Source organism: Crotalus tigris, unplaced genomic scaffold (genome assembly GCF_016545835.1).
Source record: "Crotalus tigris isolate CLP2741 ecotype Arizona unplaced genomic scaffold, ASM1654583v1 scf7180000017987.690289119674:8195010, whole genome shotgun sequence".
Lineage (NCBI taxonomy): Eukaryota > Metazoa > Chordata > Lepidosauria > Squamata > Viperidae > Crotalus > Crotalus tigris.
Genome location: NW_024096758.1, coordinates 3557367 through 3581036, shown reverse-complemented (window position 1 = coordinate 3581036; position 23670 = coordinate 3557367). Strand labels below are relative to the sequence as shown.

At 39.5% G+C, this 23670-nt stretch overlaps 1 protein-coding gene across 11 annotated transcripts in view; it reads right to left on the bottom strand.

Moving 5' to 3' along the window:
* The window catches only part of OTOF (otoferlin), a 164728-nt gene that overhangs the window by 137512 nt on the left and 3546 nt on the right, over nt 1-23670 (bottom strand). For 9 of the 11 annotated variants that reach the window (XM_039345990.1, XM_039346001.1, XM_039346000.1 and 6 more), the window contains exon 1: nt 12288-13136. The exons of 1 other annotated variant lie outside the window; for it this stretch is intronic. In XM_039345990.1, the coding sequence (XP_039201924.1) occupies nt 12288-12366 (79 nt within the window). In that variant the 5' untranslated portion in view covers nt 12367-13136. Of the gene's footprint in view, nt 1-12287; nt 13137-23670 lie in introns of those variants that run through there. One more of the 11 variants, XM_039345995.1, reaches the window with a different exon arrangement.

The following is a 23670-nucleotide window of genomic DNA, read 5'->3' as shown; positions in this document are numbered from 1 at the left end:
AAATATTGGTCAGATAGACATCAGCTGATGGATTGTTATAACAGGGCAAACAACGTTGAACCATATGGACAGTTCCCTATCTGAATGCCCTTTAGATGTGTTTGATATATTGCCCATAACCCAGTGGTTCTCAACCTGTGGGTCGGGACCCCATTTGGGGTCGAACGATCATTTCACGGGGGTTGCCAAACAAGGCTGTCCACCATTTTTTTCCCCTTTTCTTTGGCCACGCCCCTGGCACCCAGTGATGTATAAGTGGTTGGATGTCACCACAACATGGGGAACTATATTATGGGGTCGCAGCATTAGAAAGGTTGAGAACCACTGCCATAACCAGTGGTGGGATTCAAATATATGAACAACCGGTTTTCTGTGTGAATGCCACTTCCGGAAGTTTTTTCTGGGCCTGGGCAACAAAAAATTAGCTACGGGTTCTGCCGAAGTGGTGTGAAACAGCTGAATCCCACCACTGCCCATAACCCTCAGTAACCTAGGACATGGTTTAGTGTTTGCCACTTCTGGAGGGCCGCAAAGGAAGGCTAAAGAAATTTTCTGGAGGACCCATCTGAAAGTTCCCTCATATACAATATAGAACCATAGAATCATAGGACTGGAAAGAAGCTTAGAAGTCTTCTAGTCCAGCCCTCCACCCAAGGCAGGAGTCCTTGTATCATCCTGGACAAAGGTCCAATCTTTTGTTGAAAACTTCCAGAAATGGAGCACCCACAACTCCAGGAGGCAAGTTAGTTCTCACTGTCAGGAAATTCCTTATTTCCAGGTTGGGTCTCCCTCTGACAAACTTTCCCCCATTGCTTCTTGTCTTGCCCTCAGGTCCCATGAATTGACCCCCTCTTCCCTGTGACAAACCATCAAGTATTGGCAGACTGCTCTTAGGTGTCCCCTAAGTCTTCTTTGTGTGCCTTTCCCCACTAATTCCTCACACTGAAGTATTATTATTCAAGCTCACTGTGACTCTTCACTTTATTAACATTAACACAAAGAGCGATCTGCCTTCAGGCCATTAACTATATCAGACGAGACTTATGGATGGCATTTGGACTTTTCTGTAAGATTTGTGGATACTGACTTTCCTACTGGTTGGAATTCTTTTGTATCAATTTCATCTCCAGCCTATTTGATTAACTCATTTGCTTGGGGGAAAAGAAAACATTAAACCAAAGGAGCCTAAATGTACAGTGGCAAGAGTCTAAAAAAACCTGACCCATCAGACACCTTATGAAGGGAGTAAAACTATCAAAAATTGTTAATCCTGGAATGACACATACAAGGAAAGATGATAACATGGAATTTACTTTTCATTCGCCTTTTTCTTTGATCTCTACTTTTTCAGTTTACCAGTAGAGGAAAATGTTATTAAAATGCTAAAATATATATCCCCAGTTCCCAATTAACCTCCCCTGAAAGCTAGCAGGACTTGCTCATTATTAAATTTGCCTTCTTCTAGAAATAAAAGATTGCTTATTTTTCAATTTTATTGTGTTGTGTAACATAGTGCAGCAGAATTTGTTGTTGTTAATTAAATTCTAATATAGCTAGAGAGATTACAAAATAGGAAACCTTGATAAATGCCCCATAGGATTGCAATCACAGTTTCACTTATATAGGATTTGGATAATTGAAAAAGGGAAATTATTATTTCACTAGGTACAGGCAATCATCTCTTTATTTACACATATAGATCCACTTTCTGGGAGCACCCATGCTGGTTGAAGCAAAGAAATCTAAACTTTTAATTAGGTTTCCAATCATTTCTCTGGGAAACAAGATTGTATTGTTGTAGGTATTATCAGTAATAATAACACCCAACAAATCTCAATAATTTGCAAACAACTTATAACCACTTGTTTAATCACCATTCCAAGGTAAAGGAGCACTGAAAAAATGACTTATAACAGATCCTTGCACCATCCTCACGATCACATAATCGAAATTTGGGAACTTTGCAAGTGGCATGTATTTATGACACTTGCAGTGTCCCGGTGTCACATAATCAATCACTAGCTGGCTTACAACAAGCAAAGTCAATAGAGGAAGATGGATTTGCTTAATGACTTCATGATTTACTTAAGAACTAGTGATTCATTTAACAACCAAACTAAAAGCTTGAGGTATACATACTTAATAATTTTGGGGGGAGAAAGGGGGCTTATGAGGGCTTCCTTAGAAACTGGATTGGTGGAACAACCAAGGCATGGTTACCACATCAGTGAGAAGGAACCATTTATTTTCTATTTTTCCTCCTTAAAGTATCTCTCTTTGAAACGCCTTTGGGGATGTTTCGATAGATTTTTTTATTCCATTCTTCCTGCTTGAAAATCAGTTCAACATGTGTCTTCTGTTCTAAATGTGCAGTTGACTCTGCTTCTGATCCCTACCTCCAGGGAGAAATCCAGCATTATTTCATCAAAAGGACAAAGGTGCCAAGTTCTTCAATGATATGAGAATCTAAGGTTCTTTTTGGATCCCACATTTAATCCACCTTCATCCCAATAATTTCCTCCTGTATATTACCTTGGTAACTTGGCAAAAAATTTACAATGTTTAAAGGAAGCTCTGTGGCTTTCCCTTCTCTTGAAGTCCGTCACTGCTTTTTAACCAATACCCCAGGAGAAAGGAACGGCCTGGCACAGTCAGTCAGGAGGCATCCCAGCATTGAATTCATATGCAATATAAATTACATATGAACAAGAGGATCAATGACTTCATGGACTTGAATTGATTTCAGCAGTTTAATACTGTTGAAAGAAACCTAGATTAAACAGCAAAACAAAATACACAGCACTGGCTACTTCCAGACATATGCTTACAGTATGCAATATTCAAACTGCATTGTGTGGTGTCAACAGGAGTGCATGTTTTGGTCATTACCTATCTTTGATCTCCCTTTTGTCTGTTTGGACTAATTTGTTTAGCCAAAAAGACCTGGAAAAGCATTATGAACAGAGGATTTTCTCAAGGACAGCAGCAAGTGATGAGGTAATCAGGAGATTCAGGCAGTTCAAATCAGTGTAAAGATTTATTGCAATCTTTAAGCTCTCTGCAAGAGTCTGAGCTACTAATGGTCAAAGCAAATTGGCAATGTATAAGAGTCAAAGGAATTCAAGGTGGCTCGATTTAGATCTCTTGTGGGCGTGAAGGGACTCATGACTAATGACACGTTTGACCTTTCCCTCAGGCTCAGTCTGGTCATCTCCTATAGTCTATTGCTGTTTCTCCTTTCCTTGTCCCCCACTGAAAGCTGCCTTGAGTTATGAAAAAGGTGGGATAAAAATATAATAATCACAATCATATTTCTAACATATGCAAATGTTTTTCTCAGATACGTACACATACTTATAAAAAAGAAATCTACACAGCTGCAGTCTGAGGCATGAAGCTACTGGCAACCTTCTAGAGAGAATTTGGAACCATGGCTCCCTGGGGAGAATCCCTTTACACATTATTTTCCCTTAACTGATCTCAGAAACTTTGCAAGCAACATTTTTCATTGGCAGAAACAAAGGAAGTGTTATAATAGGAAGAATCAGCTAGAAGCACAGAGTGAATATTTTGAACTATGCATTGTTAAAAGAATGCACAAAGGTATGAAGCATTTGTACAAAAGTTTAGAAAGTTTGGACGTAGCATATAAGCACTGGACGTAGCATATAAGCACTGCTTGAGCAGGGTCCACAAGATTGTCTGGGATACTATACCTCCTCTTCACGACCTACTTTCCTTGTTACCTTCTGGGAGGAGGCTTCAGGGTTCCGAAGCAGAACATCCAGATTCAGTCACAGTTTTGTTCCATACAGTATTAACCTCAAGCTTCCTCTTTCTGCTATGTATTCAAGATGGACAGTGATGAATATTTATCTTATTTATATGTTAGTGTGTAGGTTTATACATATGTTGTATAGAGCATATTTATATGTGTGTTATGTATGTGTACACTTTTGAGAGCAAGCAACAAAATTTCATTTTTAATGTGTACCAATGTGCCCACAGTAAAAAATGACAATAAAGGTTCTCTCTCTCTCTCTCTGTGTGTGTGTGTGTGTGTGTGTGTTTGTGTGCATGTGTGTGTGTGTCTGTATCTATCTATCTATCTATCTATCTATCTGTCTGTCTGTCTGTCTGTCTGTCTGTCTGTCTGTCTGTCCGTCTGTCCGTCTGTCTGTCTGTCTGTCTATCTATCTGCTACTATGGGAGTGAATTGGGAGGGGTGCTAGGAAAGAGAGACTGAGGAGATGGGTGAAATACTAGACAGCCATCATTTAGGTTAGCACCTATTTGTGTTTAATTAAAGAGTTAAACTGAATAGTGAAATTATTTTCCAAAGAATGTTTTAGTAATGGCTTGTTGAATAATCTACTCTGTAAAAACAATCTATTGTGGATTAGCCACCTAATTTCCCATGGCCGTTGCAATGCCTATGATGCTAATAGTCGGTGGCTGCTGACTTCAAAAATTAATATGTAAGAAAAATAAATCAATTAAAGAAGGATGCCAACATCTCATAACATGGCCAAATTCAAAAAACTCTGTGTTCATAGTCTAACATGAGATCTAGCATGAGATTAAAGTGTTTTTAATTTGTAATTTTAAACAAATTACAAATTTAAAGTGGTATCCACGTGTTGTGCAGTTATGTGATGATGTGCACAATTTCAGCTCTACACCTCAGACATCCAGATCTCATCATCTGGCCCCCCAAATCATCTAATACTTTTCAGCCACTTCAAAATAATTTTCTTTGCACTAATGCAGAAAGCTTGTCACCACTTTCTGGAATGGATTTTAGAGTTCCTTCTAGGAATCTTGATTTCCCATATCCTGCAGATCCCCTATTTTTCATCTCACTGTGGATTGCTCTTTATAAAGAATGTAGAGATGACATCAACATTCACCTCTACTGAAAATTCCCTACCCCAGCAATTTTTTTTAGGTTATATGATATATTTTATTTTATTTTTTATGCTACCAAGGTGGCAGATATATCTAATCCTCCTTCCTCCTCCTATTTTCCCCACAACAACAACCCCATGAGGTAAGATGAGCTGAGAAAGAGTGATTGACCCAAAGTCACCCAGCTGGCTTTCATGCCTAAGCAGGGACTAGAACTCACAGTCTCCTGGTTTCTAACCTGGTGCCTTACCCACTAGAGTAATGATCAGTTACATGATTGAATAGTGAGAAGAAGGGACCAGAAATACATTGGTTGCTACAAAACATGTAACATTGATCAGTTGAGATCAGTTGAGAATGTGGATGCATATATTAATTTGTTTCTCATAATGGACATATTGAATTTGGTGCTAAATATACAAGCTACTTACAAATACTTTCACTGGTGCTGTAAAGTTTCTTGTGCAGCATTTATTCTAATTGGTAGCCAGCTAGTCAATGATTATTAGGTGACAAGACACACACAAGTGCATGCCGGCTACAATGAATGGGGTGACTTATAAATGTGATGATAAATAAATAAAAAGCAAAATAGCTATTGAGGGACCAATCATCTATCTTTTAAAAATACTTTGTAAGATCTGTTTCCTTTCATCTTTGGAGACTTTGTTCCAACATCCAGGACTCCTTTGCACAAATATCCCTGTAGCAGAGGTAATCTCAGTTGGCTTCCCATTCAGACTGGAGGGTACTTCTTTGGGGAGGTTGTTTGGCCTGGTCAGCCCTTCAAGGTAAGAAAGGGAACGAAAGAAGCAGCAGAGATTCCAGAAATGCTTTTTATTGTTGCAGGGCAAAATAACTGAATCTTGAAATCTTCTCTGCCCCATCTTATACTAAGCAAACTCAAGACAGAACTGAATTGCTTTCTCATCCTTTCCAATTTCTCAGGACTGAGTAGTATCTTCTCCTACTACAGCTCTTCAGTGGTCCCTGCCCCCTTTCCCAAGACCATCTCCATACACTTTCACAAGACATATCATAGGCAGTCTCTTAAGCAAATATATTTTAGTGGGTGTTTTCTTGATTTGATATATGAGACATTGTTTGGAACTGTATTTCTTCTTTTGGTGTTCTTAAAATGATTTGTATTTTACAATTCAGGACTTTATGATATGTAGCTGCTGTTTCCTTGTGAGAAATGTACATTTTGGTGCAGAGAAATAGCCTTGAGCAGCTGTACCAGAGAGACATCCCAGCTCTACAACTTGGGGCCTTTAATCACCTCCCAACTTTCTCAACCCCTCCAAGTTTCATTTCTTTCCAAAAAAAAAAAAAAATAAGTAAAAAGCTTTGATCTTTTTTTTTAACTAAAAGAAGCACTAACTGGGAATTGTTCAGCTATAGAACAATCTAAAACCAGAAGCAATCTTTATTTTTTATGAATGCCTGAAGCATTCTTAGGGAACAAAAATGGTTGATTCTTGCAATCAAGGGCTGCTTTTTGAAGATATTCAAGAAAAATACAATGTTCTGAAGCTAGTGGGTATAAAAGTGAGCATGCAGTAGGAGTTTTGCCCCTTATATTCATTGATATTGGTTGTTTTAGGATAGTGTTTAAGCCTGACTTTGCATCTGCCTAGGCTTTTTTTCAATAATTGGGGGGAATGTGCATGTTTTGCCTGTCTCAATTGTTTTGATTTAAGTCTCTTGCCTCTATGTCAGGAGCAACCAAAGATTGATTGATTACATGCCATGAAGTCATTGTCAATTTTTAACAACCAATAGATAGATTTTCTCCATGATGATCTACCTCTAATTTGGCGCTTCAGCTCTTCCAACTGCACCCTCATTGCCTCTTTAAAGGAGTCTATCCATCTTGCTGCTGGTTGCTCTCTTCTCTTTCCTTCTACCTTTTCCAGCATTGGAATCTTCTCCAGAAAGCTAGGACTTTGTATATTGTGTCTGAAGTAGGATAATTTGTGAGGAAATGAGAATATTGGGTTCATTTGATGCATTTATTTGCTTTCTTGGCTCTCTATAGTATTCCCAAAACTTTTCTCCAAAACCAAAGTTCAAAATGGCTGCAGCTGTCTGCCACTTCATTACATGTGTAACAATGCTATAGCATAGTGTATAAAAATGGAATTAGGCTTTATAGCCATGATAATGACTTTTTTGATAGCAGAAGTTAAATATTTCTGGATTATGCTGGATTAAGGATGGTTGCCTTCAGACTTCCTAATATCTTTATGTGTGACCTACATTTCAATCTATTTTGCAAGGTCAGTTGTCAGTCTAAATAAAGTATAACTATATGTAGTCAAATCCTTTTCAGAAAATCAGAATTTAATTCTCAGATCAGGAATCTTGCTTTATACCTGTATCTTTTAGAAACTCACATCTGGATCGCATGTAGCAATTTCCCCATCATCCAGTTGGATTCACTTCAATGAATTACAAGAAAAAAACTAGTATGCTATTCTTTCAGCAAGTTGATCAAATTTCACATGCAGAGGTTTTCAGTTGTAGAGAGTAAGCCATTTAGCCTTTTGCAGGAGAAAAAATTCCAGATCCAACAAGTTGCATGGTACTTTTAAGTCAAAATAATTTAAATTCTTATTTTAACATCTATCTAGTGCTTTGGAATCTGAACCAATCGATCATCATCATTATCATCTTCCTCTAAAAAAAATCCCCATCTCTAACATCTAATCTTTTCTTTTGCCTAGCATATCTTTTTTTGGTGCCAAGATAGACATATTGTTGAAACGCCTGTATCTTTCTTCCAAGATTTATTGTTGTTCTTTTACAAAAATTACAACAAAAAGACCACAATGGAATCATTATTGCTTATGTGTCCTTGCTCAAACATTTTTCCTGATGAATTTTCCTCTGTACAAGAAATACAGGCCTATGGAAAATAATTTTAGTGAAAAATCTCCTAAAGGGAAAATTAGTTAAAATGATCTTGACAATATTACTGCCACCAGTTTCTAGTAATCTGCAAACTTGATGAGACTGGCAAATATACACATGCAGCTATGTCCAGCAGATCAATCTCCATAATTTTTTTTGTATTATTATTTGGAGCTGCAGAAATTAAAAGGTTATTGTGGCAGTTAAGCATAACTTAACCCTGAAAGGGGTAAAAGTAAGGGTTCTATTCCTAGTGATGTCTTGGACATATCTATGTACTTTTCTTGTCAACAATTTAGACAAGGTTTATTACTGTCTACTTCCAGGATGTGTTTTAAAGTTCTCAATCTAGCCTCCACCCTTGTATTTTTGGGGTGGTCTCCTGTCCAAGGACTAACCAGATCTGCCCTGGCTTAACTTTCTGAAATCAGCCAAGGCTAGCTAAGTACCGCCACCAATCTAGGTAAGTCATGTGAATTTGTTAAGCTCCCCACAAAGACTGATTTAAAGCATCAGACTGAGGGACTTCAATAGTAAATAAGAGAAAGTAATGAACACATTTTCAGTCTTGGACCCCTGCTGTTTCTTGCTCCAACAATTTGTCTGGAGTTGAATCTGGAAAAGAAATAAATGCCTAGACTAATAACTGCAGTGACTTAGGGCAGAGGTCCCCAATCCTTTGGGCACCAGGGACCGGTTACATGGCAAGAGTTTTTTCACAGACCATAGGAGATGTGGTTTTGTGTGCTGCCTGCATTCTGCAGATGGGGCTTTGCTTGTTTGTGTGGCCCGGTTGCTGGCATGCTGTGGCCTGGTACTGGTCCATGGATCGGGGGCTGGGGACTCCTGACTTTGGGTACATGAGGGAAAGGATCCAGTAGGGCGCGTACATGCACATTTTAAATGCTAAACTAATATATTGTTTATTATGTGTAAATAGTGATGCCACTCTTCTGTAAAACTTCTAAGTTTGCAGCTCAATATTACATATATGCATGCAGAAAATAAACAAAACACATGGTCTCCAGAACACATCCTCTCCAGCAGCCAATACTCAGATAAACAGGGATTTAACACCAGACAAACAATCAAGCAGAAAACAATACTTCAGCCAAGGCATTACCAAGGAGAAAACCACACCCCCACCAACACTGGCAGGGCAAGCAACTGCACAGAAACCAGAACAAATCCCACACTCTCTTGAACTGATGATGTAACCTAGTTGGATAATGAAACATCTGCAAGCAAACAGCCAAACTCAGAGAGCACCAAGAACTCCACAAAAAATTAAACATAAATACTAAATAAATAAAATCCTGTCATCGTTACTGTATAACATCAAAAATAGTTCCAGGGATACTTCCTGTACAGAGGCATTCCCCATTGCATTTGGGATAGCCCTAGATGATAATGACTTTGGTTATTGGTTCTTTGCCTGAGACAGCACATTTCATGGGCAAGACTTGGTTTGGTGGCTTTAAATTTCCTATTGTGGTTACTTACTTCTGTTACCATTGGCAGAATCTTCCATGGTAGGTTGATTGGTCTCAAAACTTGGAAAATCTTTGCTAATTTCTTACTTATTTCATCAGATGGTATTATATCACATGGACAAGACAAGTAGCTTTTCCTTTACTCCCCAGCACAACACTCCAGATGAAACTGTCTATTTAGGATAGATTGCTGTAGGATTTTCTTGATCTAGCCCTGAACTCTTTTTGTACCATTTGCCCTGGCAAACGTGATCATAAAAACAGGAGTACCTCTGCACATATCCAGAATGTCCCTCCCTCATCTTTAATAAGTAGAGAACAGTATTTTAAGGCCAAGGATGGGATTTCATGCCACAAGATTATTTTTATCAACTATCAACCTCAAGGAGCAGCTGCATTTTCTGAATGGGGCAATATGCCTCAAACTATTTCCAAGGATGAGGAAAGAATGGCTCAGTACCATGAGATTTAGTACCACTAAATCTCATGGCACTAAGTTGTGAGCAGGAACCATTTGAGGGAGAGCTTCAGATTGCACTGGAGTAAAATCTGTCACGAATAGACTAAATGGGGGGGCTAGGTTCCAAAATTCAAGATGCATTAAAAAAAAAAGAACTGGGAAAAATATTTTGAATCAGCATCAATATTGTAAAAAGTTCTAAGTATTAGGACTGCAACTTCACCATATCCTCATATGTAACAAGTGTGCCATTGTACATTACAGATCTTGTTTGCAAATTATCCTTGACCTTAGATGTAGGGGATGTGCAAGTTGCAGCTGTTTTTGTCTTTTACTAAAGAAAAATATCCTTGAAGCCTGTGTCCAGAATCGATAATGGGCATTTAAGAACCACTCACATACACACACAAGGCATGCACAATGTTTTTGAAATAGGAAATATAAAAACATTCCTATCACACCAGCCATCTATTTTTAAAAAGTGTAATAAAAAGCCACAATTTTTTAACAGTTAAGATTAAAATATGTGTAAAGAAATACTCCTTAAACCCATATGGTTGCATTCTTTTTCTTTTTTCCTCATCAATTATTTTCTTTCTAATTCTTTTTTTTCCCAAGTTTTATTTCTGCTCAAAGCTGGGAAGGGGACAAAGGTTGGTCCTTATAATGAATTGGGGCAGCAGATGTGTTGATTGGAACTGATGTGGGGTCTAAGGAGATAATTTAAGTAGGAGTGTTCCAATCGAATACACTCAGGATCTAATCCAATATGTCTAATTCAATTTATCAGAAAGTCTCCAGATTGTGTTTCTGGCATAATATTTCTATTCTAAGATGCTTAGAATTTTGCTAGGCTTTCCACTTATTCTTGACGGCTGGTTGACCTGACCTGAGATAGTTTACAGATAAATATATTTATATTCTTGGACACAAGGAAAGCTGGTGTAGAAGTTAAACAACTATCAAGAAATGAGGGTTGGATTTCTTTAACTTGTTTGGACATCATCAGAAAATCAAGTTGATTTTTCTTTTTAGTTGATGAGGTCCATGCATTATTTTCTCTTACAGCTGATTCTGAATTTTAGAAAACAAACACCTGAAAATGCAAACCATTTCATTTTTAAATCCAGGATGTTTTCCATGTGAGAAGAACAATATTATTTGATATAGTATCTCAGAAATAATAATTATAACATTCTTTGTTCATATATTGTCATGTATACTAAATGCACACTCTATGGAGGTGTCATGCAATAGCTGTGATTCTAATAGAACATATAAATTGAAAAAAGTCAGAGCAGATTTTATATCAACTACAAATCATAGCCCATTTCTCCAGTAATCATTTATACTGTCCTTTAGTATAATTCAACTCTTTTTCTGCCAATGTAACAGGGATGGGGGCAGGTGTTATATTGTCTCAGTGATGATTAGACGATGCTATAAATGATTAGTGGAAAATAAGTTTACCATAACTTTAGTCAAGCCATTCTTTCCAATTTCAGCTCTAACTCCACTCCCCTAGACAACATGAAGATCAAAAGGTTTACATTTTGCAAATCAGCATTAGTGCGAGCACTAACTTTCTGCAGTGCTATATAAAAACAATGTGGATTATTATATATAGTGAGCACTCAGTAGAGAACAGTGGCAATGTGCATCTTTCAAAGCTGTGTGCATACACTCAAAGCAATACTTTGTATGCCAGCGGTTCCAGGTTCAACCCTGGCATCTCCAGCAAAAGCTGAGAAAGCGCTCTGCTCAAAATGGGGAAGTGTTTCTGCCAATTCTTGTGTTAGGATCTGACAAACTGCTGTTTAGGAGGCAACTTGCTTATAACCCCTATCACAATTCACTTGCTATTTCCACCAGATGGGTATCTCATTGTAAAAACCTTGCCATGTCTGAAGCATTGCAGAGATGCAGGAGTGTGCCACATGTTACACATTTTCAAAAAATGTGAGATTTAAAATGACCCTGAAGTTCTTATTGGCACTCTTCTTCTTCTTCCTGTCTGTCCTCATTCGAAAGCTCAAAAATGTCTACTTGTGTAATTGCAAGCACAATCATTCTTTGAATAAGAAAACAAATCATAGACAACAATAACATACTAACTCAGTCCTCAGATCTTAACTGGATGGAAAAACTTTGGCTTGGAACCTATGAGGGTTTTTCAGATGTAATGTGGTTCCAAACTGAAGGAGCTGCATCACCAGGGCTTGCTGACTCCAGAACCTGCCAGTTAAACAACAACAGCCACAACTCCAAGTCGCACTAGTCCAGGCAAAATAGATGCACGAGCTATTCTTTTCCAGAATGAAGCCGCCCAAACACTAGGAGAGTGAGAGCATCCTTCCCCAGAGTCATGCCCTTGTTCTGCAGGGTTGAGGCTCCTCTGCAGAGAACTTTCCCTTCCCTGGGACATGCAGTCTGGCACACAAACAGGCACCTATCTTGCAGCATCAAAAAGAGCACCTCTGCTGCAGGCTACACAACTGGGGGGCATGTACCTCTGAAAGCCACTTTGGCTATCCTGTCCGCTTTGCCTCTCAGGTTGGTGACCTTCTTCAAACGCACGATCAAGGCCATGGTGGGCTGGTGGCCGGGAGTGCACTCTGCTGTTGTTGCTACAAAGTGGCAATGAAAGGCAATGGGCACAACGTTTGGAGCAGATATGGGGATCCAACAGGGCTGCCTTCAGAGCTGTGTCACCCTCCTCTTCTCTTTGCCTGATGAGCCTCCTGCAGCTCTTCAGCTGGAAAGCGACCTCCTCCCATCCCGGTCCAGATCAGGAGCTGTAAACCAGAGCTGCTGTGCCAATTGGGCTGCCTGGGAAGCAGCAAAGTGGCTGCTGGCTCTCAATTATTCAGGAGCTGTCGCTGGAAAGTCCCGCTCGGCGCTCTCTACACGCTGCCCGAACTGGTCCCTTGTTCCAGGCAGGACTCTCCCCATCCTTCCACCGCTTTTAGCAGGAGGAGAAAGAGAATGCTAAACCCGAGGTCGCTTCACGACTCCTCTCCTGCCCAAAGCAACGTGACTTTTGCCTGGGGAAGCCAGGATAACGGAGGAGCATCCCCCCACCACGCTGGCTCTGGCTCCGGGGGCTGGAGCTACGGCTGGCGTGCCTTAACTGCTTCACTGCTGAGTCCCCCCACCCAAAGGAGCGCCAAGCGGGGCTTACGCGATCCTGGGAGGGACAGAAGATAGAGCGGGTGGGGGTCTCAGTTTCCGTCCTCGGGCTGCCCCACAGCCGACTGCTGCATTGGAAAGGTAGGCAAGCAGACGGGCATTTCAGTCCAAGCTTCTAAACCGAACCTCGTTCGCTATCGATCCGTCCACACATTAAAATACCCGACCCGGAGGATTCTCTTTGCACACCCTGTATGTGGAGAGCAAAGGGCTCGATTGCTTGTTTTATCGTAAGGATCTTAGGAGGACCTCCGTTCTGCGTTTGCATTTGGGGTCCAACACAGGACCTACGGGGAAATTCACAAAGAGGAAGAAGAACTGCCCCCCCCCCTTGCCTGTGCCCAGCATGCAAACTCAGAGACAGGCCAGAGGAGGTATCCCTTAATTATCATGATTAAATCTAAAACTATTTAAATATCGGGAGTTGCCCAAATACCATATTATTGCATGGAAGAAAAGAATGGACCAAACGGAGTAACTTTGTCCATTCGTTTTCCTTTCATTTTACAACTGAGAGGCACTTGGGAGTGATGGCCAGTTTAGCGTTAGCCTAGTGCTAGGGAAGATCAGATTTCACTCTTCATTTGGCTAGGAGAGGTTGACTTTGGGTGAGCAATTCTTTCTTTCATCTGCTCTTCTCTCTTCTCTCTTCCTCAGCCTGACCTACCTCACAAGACTGTTGTGGGGAAAAGTTAGAGAAAAGAGCACTTTGTGCAGTATATATGAATCCTTGTGGCAATATTTGTTTGTTGGGAATGCGTGGGCACTTTCTTATGCAGGGTGATGTCACTTTGTTGGGTGTGAACCGGAATGTCCTGGAACAAAGGCTAGCCTTGAGGAATATGGATCTGAAGTGTAATGTATGAAAGATCAAGCTGGTTGATTGTGAATAATTAAACATTACAACTAAGTGATTAAAAAAACACAGCTAGATGAATTTGCATACTTTAATAGGATGAAGTGATTTTAATAAATGAAAATACTGATAGAAAGATAGGTATATTTGTTTGCCATAAGCAGTGAAAGTGAGTTTTGCCTGCTTTATTGTATTGGAAGCAAGAGTTGAGTATATCAGGGGGAAAAACCTTGAATAAATGGAAAGGGGTTCCTTAAGACGTATGAGTAGCAAGAGAAGAGATGGGATCTAAAACGTTCAGGTTCTGAATGAATCTTGATTGAATGCAAACATAACTAAGATAAGATAAGATAACCTTTATTGTCATTTTTATACTGTGGGCACGATGGCACACATCAAAAATGAAATTTAGTTGCCGGCTCTCAAAGTAAAACACATACATGACACACACCTAAACATACTATGAACAACATATGTACAGACCACATCCCTACATATACATAGCAAATAAATATTAAATATTGTCCATCTTGAATATATAACAGAAGGAGGAAGCTTGAGAGTTCTCAAGGTTAATGCTGTATGGAATGAAACTCTGGCTGAATCTGGATGTTCTGCTACGGATACCACGAAGCCTTCTCCCAGAAGATAACAAGGAAAGCAGGTTGTGAAGAGGATGTGTAGTGTCCCAGATGATCTTACGGACCCTGCTCAAGCAACACTTCTGTGCTATGTCCTGGATGGGAGGGAGGGAACTGCCAATGATCTTTTCGGCCATCCTCACCATTCCCTGCACTGCCTTCCTGTCTGAAGCAGTGATGCCTCCAAACCAGACTGTGATGCTGTATGACAGGATGCTCTCGATTGTCCCTCTGTAGAAAGTGGTCAGGACAGGGGAAGGAAGATGTGCTTTTCTCATGTGATGCAGAAAATACAGGCGCTGCTGTGCCCGCTTCACCAGTTTCTCACTGTTGAGCGACCAAGTCAGCCTACTCGTTAGCTGCACACCCAGTTTTTCCTCCAAATGAACATCACTGTAGAGGCAGAAACATTTTGGGGAAGTAGTGCAAAGTAACTAGCATGAAAGAAGTATGTTGAGGTGGTGTGATTGTATATTATGCAGAATAAATGAAGATTTATTTATTTATGAATTTATGAAAGAAGACTGAATAGCCAAGTGGAAGGGAAAGACTGGGCAGCTGTGACTGGGTGGAGTTAATGAGACACTCAAAAACTGATAGTGATGACATTAAGGTCTCCAAGAGTCACCATGTATGAGTTGGGCAGCCAATAAATTTGTTTAATAAAGAAATAAAATAACAAGACAGTATATGGAAATAGTAGAATCAAATGCGCTAATTGGGATTCTGGGAGTTGAAGTCCATGCATCTTCAAGTGGCTAAGGCTGAGAAACCCCTGCCTCAGAATCTCTGCATTCTCTACATTGTTATTCCCCACAGAAAATGGGCATTGTCCTTAACCTGAGAAATGTTCTTTCTTGGAACCCCGGATTCTTGTGGGCTTCAGGGTGTAAGCAGTACTCAACCTACAACCATTTGTTTGGTGACCATTCAAAGTTACAGCGGCACTGAGAAAGTGACTTATGAATGATTTTCACACTTAAGACCATTGCAACATCACCATGGTCCAGTGGTCAGATTTCAGGCCCTGGGCAATTGGCATGAAGTTCTGATAATTGCAGTGTCCCAGGGTCCTGTGATCACCATTTGCAACCTTCCAACTGGTTTCTGACAAGCAAAGTCAACGAGGGAAGCCAGATTCACTTAATGACCAGTGGCAAAAAGGTGTAAAATAGGGCTTGACTCACTTAATAACTGCTCTGCTTATCAATGGAAATGTTGGATTCAACTGTGGTTGTAAGTCAAGGACTACCTGTACTGGGGGGAAAAAAGTAGTTTCCAAGATGAGTTGGGTACTACCAGATATCCACAGGCAATTATGTAGATAACCAGCCTCACAACTATGCTGTTTACTCCCCACTCCTCCCTGGGAAGGGCTTATCTGATGCTATTAAACTGTCACTGGCTCATAACTCTGGCACTATTCTGCAGACATATGGAGATGCAAAGTTGAAAAAGAGCGCTAGGATTTGTGTTCTTTCTTGCTTCTGTGCCCTCTCTTTTTAACTGTACATGTGCAGCTGTACTAATTCTGAGAAGTTTAGCAAATGGCAGCTTCAGGGCTTTGGAACTCTAAAGATACCAAATTACTTTTCTGCTGCTTATCACAAGTTGCTTTCGGCCAACAGACCTGTAAGAGTTATTGCAGACTTACAGAAGAGGTCCAGAGTCAGGTCATGTTCTTGGTGTGAACTCAGCTGCGAATCAGTAAGTGATGAGAACAGTAGCAAACAGGGTGAAAACCAGTTCCTAAGCTAACAGGGTGTTCTTGGCCCAGCAAAACTGATTCTGCAAATTCTTTTCTGTCTTGAATTCCAAATAAAAAGAAATGTTTTGTAGTTAGGAGAAGCTAGCTGGATATGCTAACAAACCTAGAAGCTCATCTTTTCTTTTTGACCCCATCCCTCCTAAATCTTTAGATAATACCCAGAAGTTATTGTCCAAGGCAGCAAACTGTCCTTGATGCCCAAGGCACACTTTCTCAGCCAGATGCCTCCAGGAGCACTTGTCTTCACCCATACCATCTGAAAGTTATAATCCAACAGATTTGGAAGATGTCCAATGGGGAAAGGCTGTTGTAAAGGCACAATCACTTCTGCACAGCTAGGGAAGAAATGCCCATGGATGCTAACAAGTTTTTCATTCCATTTTTGAAATAAGGAAAGCTGGATGATTTGGGCTCCCAACATTTAGGAAATAATTCTTTGGATGGGAATTTTGGATGATTGCTAGTCATCTTTAGTTAATTTTTATCACTTGTGAATAATCCAGGCTAGGTATTCTGCCACATGCTACATTTTTGCTACATTTTTTCTTAGCTGATTTAACAGTTTGGGGAGTATAAACAAAGGAAAGATGTTGCATTCACATTAATACTCAAATATTTCCAACTTCCACCAGACAAGCTGGAGAAGTTATAAAAGACATACTATGTGCAAAGATAAATAAAAAAATAAAACATTAGCCATGATTCCTTCAGTAGCTCATCTGGACAAAACCTCCCCTGCATTTGGCTCTAAAGGATAGCTATTCTCATAAATCTGAACATAGCCAGTGTTCTCTACAACAACTTGTTGAAGTTTGTCTTCCTCTCGCCTTCTCTTTTTCCCTGTCTTCTACATTCAAAGTTGACTCAATATCTGTTGTACTAAAAGCAAACCACATACCATTTCAATTAGAATTCTATTGTCAGCCTGCAACCCTTGGAGAACAAATCCTGCTTTGTAAAATAGCAATGATGTGCAACGTTTTCACAGTCAAAATAAGGATATAGGAGTAAGCATTAATTCTTTTCAAACCCTAGAAAAGGTTACCAGAGTTTCCTGAAGGACTCAATATATATTATCATGATAGCAAAGATTACTGACTGCATCAGTAGTGGACATTGAGCCCCACTTGTCTGAAGGATTAAATGTTAATTTTGGGCTGTTCCACATGAACTGCTAACTGCAGTTTTTAGATGCCTCAGCAGCACTGTTTGGAGGACATGAATGGATGACGTCATCTTCAAATTACCCCTGTTTGTGCTTCGTGGTCTTTTCTTTCTCTAGTTTTAAAGTGGTGTCCTCTAGATTCTTTGGGCACAAGCCCTGCAGTGTGGTCCATTTGTGGTGCCCAATATTGCAATAGGTTAGGGGACAGGTGTTTGCCCTGCTTTTTTTGATCACTTGCATTGCAGTGGATATGCTTTCCCTTGCTCCTTCACCTCTTGGTAGTGAGGAAGTCAGGGCTCTCTCCCAATGTGCCCCAAAGCCACCTCCTCACTTCTCTGGCCAAATCTGACAGATCTGGCAGCAGATCCCCAGGTTGGGAGTAGGAGGGGAAAGAACCATTCTTCAGTGGGCGGGTTTTTTTTTTTTAATCTCATAAAGATATTTTTGTCAGGGGAAGGGAGAGCTGATCAGCAAGTCTATATGGGTGGAGTTTTGACATCTCCAATTTTGTGCATAATCTATGGATGGGGAGTGTTGGCAAAGAAATGCCCAGTACTTGTGAGTTAAGCACCGCATTGTCTCACCTGCTGAGGGTGGGAGGAGGGCAGCTTTAAAGGAAGGAAGAAAGCAGGGGAAAAAAATATTCTGTTGTCTGATACTGAACAAAAATCACCTGATGAGATAGGAGAACCGGTAGCAATTAAGTTGTTCTTACTCAGGTTCTCTCCTCGTGTATGGGAGGGGGCAGGAGAAAGGGGAGACAAGGCTAATTGGGTCTTTTTGATAGCTGCTGCCTTGTTATTAAATGCTCAATAGCCCCAAGGAATGGTGGTGGAAGAGTGACTGAAGCTTCCTGTTGATTGAGAGAAGGAGGAAAGGTAAGTCACTAACTAGCTGCTGCTCCCATGCATGTAAGGAATCCAATCTTTGGAGGGGGGGCTTCTGATGCCAGTAACTGAAGGCATTCCTCACTCTATTTCTGTCTTTCTCTTCTAGAGCATATCAGACCTGTATTCCGCTTTATTGTTGAGGCAGAATATGGATCAGTATACTGTGCATGCCACATGATTTCTGCTGGTTCCCAAAACAGATGACAGCACTTTAATATTGTCCATGTGGAAAAGCCCTTAGTGGGACTAAATTGGAACTAAGTGGGATGTACAAAGCACTCCATAAAATGATGGATTCCTCACCATTGGCCATGCTTAGTAGGATTGCTGGGAAATGTAGTTTGTCATTCCTTACATTCCAAACCTGAGGTGAAAGTACAAGAAATTCAAAATAAGAATTGGTTGGAATTGGCATTGCTTGGATTTTACCAAGCCAATTTTATGAAGCTTTTCATAAACTAAAAGATCTAAATCTAAACACTGCAGTTCAATGCAAGCTTCAATGTGAACACATTTCCCTGAAATCAGTAGGACATTCAAATGTGAACAGGGTCAGGATGTAATGCAAAATGGCAAAGGGCCAATTTTACAGCAACAAGACAGAGTTATAGCAAAGGCAGCAGCAAATCACGAAGGGTGGGGGCCCTTTCCCTACATAATGTTTAACTTGTTGTTGTTGTTGTTGTTAGTTGTGAAGTTGTGTCCAACCCATCATGACCCCATGTCTTCTACCATCTTCTGGAGTCCATTTAAGCTCAGGCCTACTGCTTCAGTGACTCCATCCAGCCACCCTATTCTGTCGTCCCCTTCTTCTATTGCCCTCAATCTTTCCCAGCATTAGGCTCTTCTCCAGTGAGTCCTTCCTTCTCATTAGGTGGCCAAAGTACTTGAGTTTCAACTTTAGGATCTGGCCTTCTAAAGAGCAGTCAGGGTTGATCTCCTCTAGGACTGACTGGTTTGATCGCCTTCCAGTCCAGGGGACTCGCAGGAGTCTTCTCCAGCACCATAGTTCAAAGGCCTCAATTCTTTTGCACTCAGCCTTTCTTATGGTCCAACTTTCACAGCCATACGTTGCAACTGGGAAAACCATGGCCTTGACTATATGAATGCTTAACTGGATCAGTTCAAAGCCTAGAGACAGTGGGGAGCAGCACAGTTTATATCAGCATATTTTCCTGCCACTTCAAGGACTGCTGGGTAACATTTTAATATGGCTGCCTGAACTCCTTAATTTCTATCAACCCATAAACAGTTTCATTTAACTTAACTTCTGTGGTTCATTAAACAGAGCTAGTTTGCTCCCTCGACAGTTCTTTTATCATAAGTGGAATTCACAGGGAAGAAAACACTCAGAGACTGTGATTTCATAATATTCTTAATTTGGTTTCTGAATTAACCTGAGGTCTGGATGGAGATAAAACAATTAATCAAATGGACAGAACTTCTGGGAGTCTAAAGTATTATGAAACCTGCATTCTAAAACATCATTAGATTGGGATCTAGAGAATGCCCATTAAAACTTGGGAAAAATGAGTCAGTGGAGCGCTTTCTACTCCACTGTCAATTCTACCCTGATCTTGGTTTAGATTTACATTCCGGATCATTGACAATATATGATACCTGGTTGTTTTGGGAGACAGAAATTCTAAGGTCACACTTTTAGTTGCCAAATCCAGTCTCTTAACAACAAGAATTTGCAGTGTGACTGTAATTCCATAGTATTAATTTGAGCAAAATATCTGAAGTGAGGGTTGGGATGTGTAAATATTCATATTGACAAATATATTGTATTGGTATTATAGTATATTTTGTTTTTACTTTAGAATTTTATTTTAGGTGTTTTGACTGCATTCTGATTTAAGACTTTAATTTTAATTTATTTTTTTGTGAGGATCTGTTATCATTCATAGCAATGAATTTGCATTAAATCATATTAAGCTGCTTTCTGCATATACAAGTAGTCCTCGACTTACAGCAGTTCATTTAGTGACCATTCAAAGTTAGAACGGCACTGAAAAATATGACATGACTGTTTTCCACAGTTACCACCTTTTTAGCATCCCCATGATCAAAATTCAGATGCTTGGCAACTGGTTCATACTTAGGACCGTTGCTTTGTCCCAAGGTCATGTGATCACCTTTTGCAACCTTCTGACAAGCAAAGCCAATGGGGAAGACAGATTCACGTAACAACTGGGTTACTAACTTATCAGCTGCCACAACTGTGGCAGGAAAGATCGTAAAATGGGGCAAAATTCACTTAACAAATGTCTCACTTAACAACAGAAATTTTGGGTTCAGTTGTGGTAAGTTGAGGTAAGTTGAGGACTACCTGTACTGTATACTGTATGTTGTTTTCCAGCTGAACTTCAAATGTCTGTTTAGCTCTTAAACTAAATTTTGAAATAAACTTGAGTAAAGCAAGCTTTCAATATAAACTATATCCCAAAAGAAATAATATTGATATAGTCTAGATTGGAAATTTGCTTTACTATATTCATTTGTCACAGACATGGAGTTTCAGAGCCCCATCTTTGAAACTTTCTACTTGTAGAAAATATCTCTTTTCTGATTACTCTGGCCTGGAAATGCTTCCTCGGCTCACATTTTAACACTAGAAAATGCCACATCTTGGAAAAAAGATAACAACTGACATGATGATGGGCTTATTTGATTGCCTAATCTGCTCGAGATTTTTGAGATGTGTTCATCCTATTGATTATGGTGAGACTTAGGCTCTGAAGTCTTAGGAAACAAATATTGTTTGTTACTCAAGGGCATCATAATAGCATTCTGGATTATTAAATTTGTATGATAACTGATTCCCAACTACTCTGGCCACTCGTAAGTTACAGTGGAAATGTGGTTCCAAGGTTCAAACAAACAGCATTCTTTAACTGAAGGAACCCAAAGCTCCAAACTTGCCACATCAAATCAACCAAGCATATATTATGCAAGAAAGTTAGTCCACTTAAGTAATCAGGTCCTATGCCATAGCTAGATAGGTAGATAGGTAGGTAGGTATTTATGTACACAGACAGGCAGACAGATATATCTGTTTGGATGCTTTACATTGCTGCCAAACTCACAATAAGAATTTTGCCTCCTGATGCATTAGCCCTGAAGGATTTGAAATTGTCTTCCAAATAGAAATTTGATTGGTGAACTATAATCACTATTCTACAAGATGACTGAAGATTTTTGAAGCACCTAAAAGAGTAATCAAATTCTTTTGGCGTAAGTATAAGGAAGGGATCCAATGCATCTAAAAAGCATCAAATTAGGGAAGGCTACATAAATCATCTATTCCAGCAATGACAAAAGTCAAATTGAAATGAATTGACTTATACTACTTGGAAAACCTATGCTAACTAGGAACTTTCCCACTTATGTCTAACATAATACAATCGTGTTCTGGCAACATTTTTTCCCTCCTGTGTCCTCATGATGTTGCCTTTGTCTTGTACCCAATCTGTGAATGAAATCATCTTTAGTTGTCCTTAGATGTACTGATGTTAAAGTTGAGTTTTTATCTGTTTGTTTAATCAACTTGTAGGCTTTCTCAATTACTGAAATAATTCTAGATGATTACACATTGATGTTAAAATAACAGTTTATAAATAATAAGGACAACAACCATACAGCAATAATAAATGCAGTATATTGTGTGGAAGAAACTCATCTGATCATAACCAATGACCAAAATACACTATCGGGGAGTAGATCACCTGCACCTAATCCCCAAAGTCTATTAAAAGTGCCAGATTTTTAGTTTTGTGAAAGCACAATAAGGTCAGGGTCCAGTAGAGCTCAAGAACATTTCTATTCCACATGACAGATGTAATCAAGAGAAGGCACACTTATTATTTTAATATTTTTTCCTTAAGTTGATCATATCCTATCAGATGCATACATACATATTACCACAGTATTCCCTTTTGGGGTAAGCAATGCTATGCAAGAAAAAGTGCCAATCAAGACATGAGAAAAGGATAAAGAAAAAAAACCCATCAAGCTATCTATTATCAATTTAATGCAAGACTCAAACTACATACTAATGGAATCAGTGCACAATCCATCACCCCTCATTACCTCCTGAACAAAACATGGAAAAATCAGCATTTGTTTGACAATATAAAAAAAAAATCCAGGAAAAGAGAAAATGCCATTTAAATAAGGGCCAAAGTGTACAGAGATAGATGCAGTGAAATAGCTTTTATTAGCATGCACAATTACAGGGATCATTGGGTCCCTGGTCAAAAGCATGTGAAAGAAAGCTGAATATTATGGGTTATATATCCTCAGAAGTGATACAGAAAGCAGTGTAAACAAGATGTATATATTGTTGATGCATTTATACGACTAATCTTTTATTTTACTTTTTTATTCTTCTATCTTTTTTAGTATGTAGTAATTTTATGGTTGTAAAAATAATCTTTAATAAAATTACTATAAAAAAGAAATTTCTGTCTCGGTGTCAGTCCATTGTTCAGTTTGGTAATGTTCATGAGGTGTTCTGTCTAGATGCAGGATATCACAGCACCCAATTGGTGGATATCCTATCTTTATTCTTCCCATCCAGGTTTGGAAAACAAGCATCTCTCACTTTCCTTTCCATAGTGAGTCTTTGAGGACATATGCTTTCAATGAAACTTTTTAATAAGAGTTTTCCACATGCTCACCATATTCTCTGGTGGATCAGTTTTCCATCTTTTTTTTAACACCACTGGGCTAAAAAGAAAAACCATCAGAGAACCTGTCAATTTCATGTAGTTTAAAAAAATAGAAGAAAATCCAGTCTTCTATAGCTCAATCAGTGAGAAAGAGAAAAAAATCCAGAACTATCATTTGCTTTGTTGGTATTAAGGTGACCAACCGTCCTCCTTTAGGGAGGACAGTCCTCCTTTTGTAAGTTCTGTCCTCCCTCGAAAAGCGTCCTCCTACATGTCCTCCTTTTCGATATTTGAAGACTAATCTGCAGGGCTTTTTTTCCCTCAGAGAACGCTCAGAACGGCGTTCCGGCACCTTTTTTTGATGGTTTTTTTTTCAACTTTTGCATGAGCTGTGCTACTCCCACTATTGGCTTTCGAAAGCCAATAGGAATTGCTGCTGAGCGCGCCAAAACACCCGGCTGGCAAATTTTGCACATGCAAGTTGTCTGTATTATTGTTGCAATGAATAAAATGTTTCTTTTATTTACGATATTTTTTTCTTCAATTTATTTGTGTCCTCCTTTTCATTGTAAAAAAGTTGGTCACCTTATTGGTATATATGTATATATGAAATTTATACCCACCTCCCAATCTCCCTATAAGATGACTCTGGGTACACTGGTTTCACTTGGAGAGGAACCACAAAACCAGTGCTTCACGTCATCTAGAACA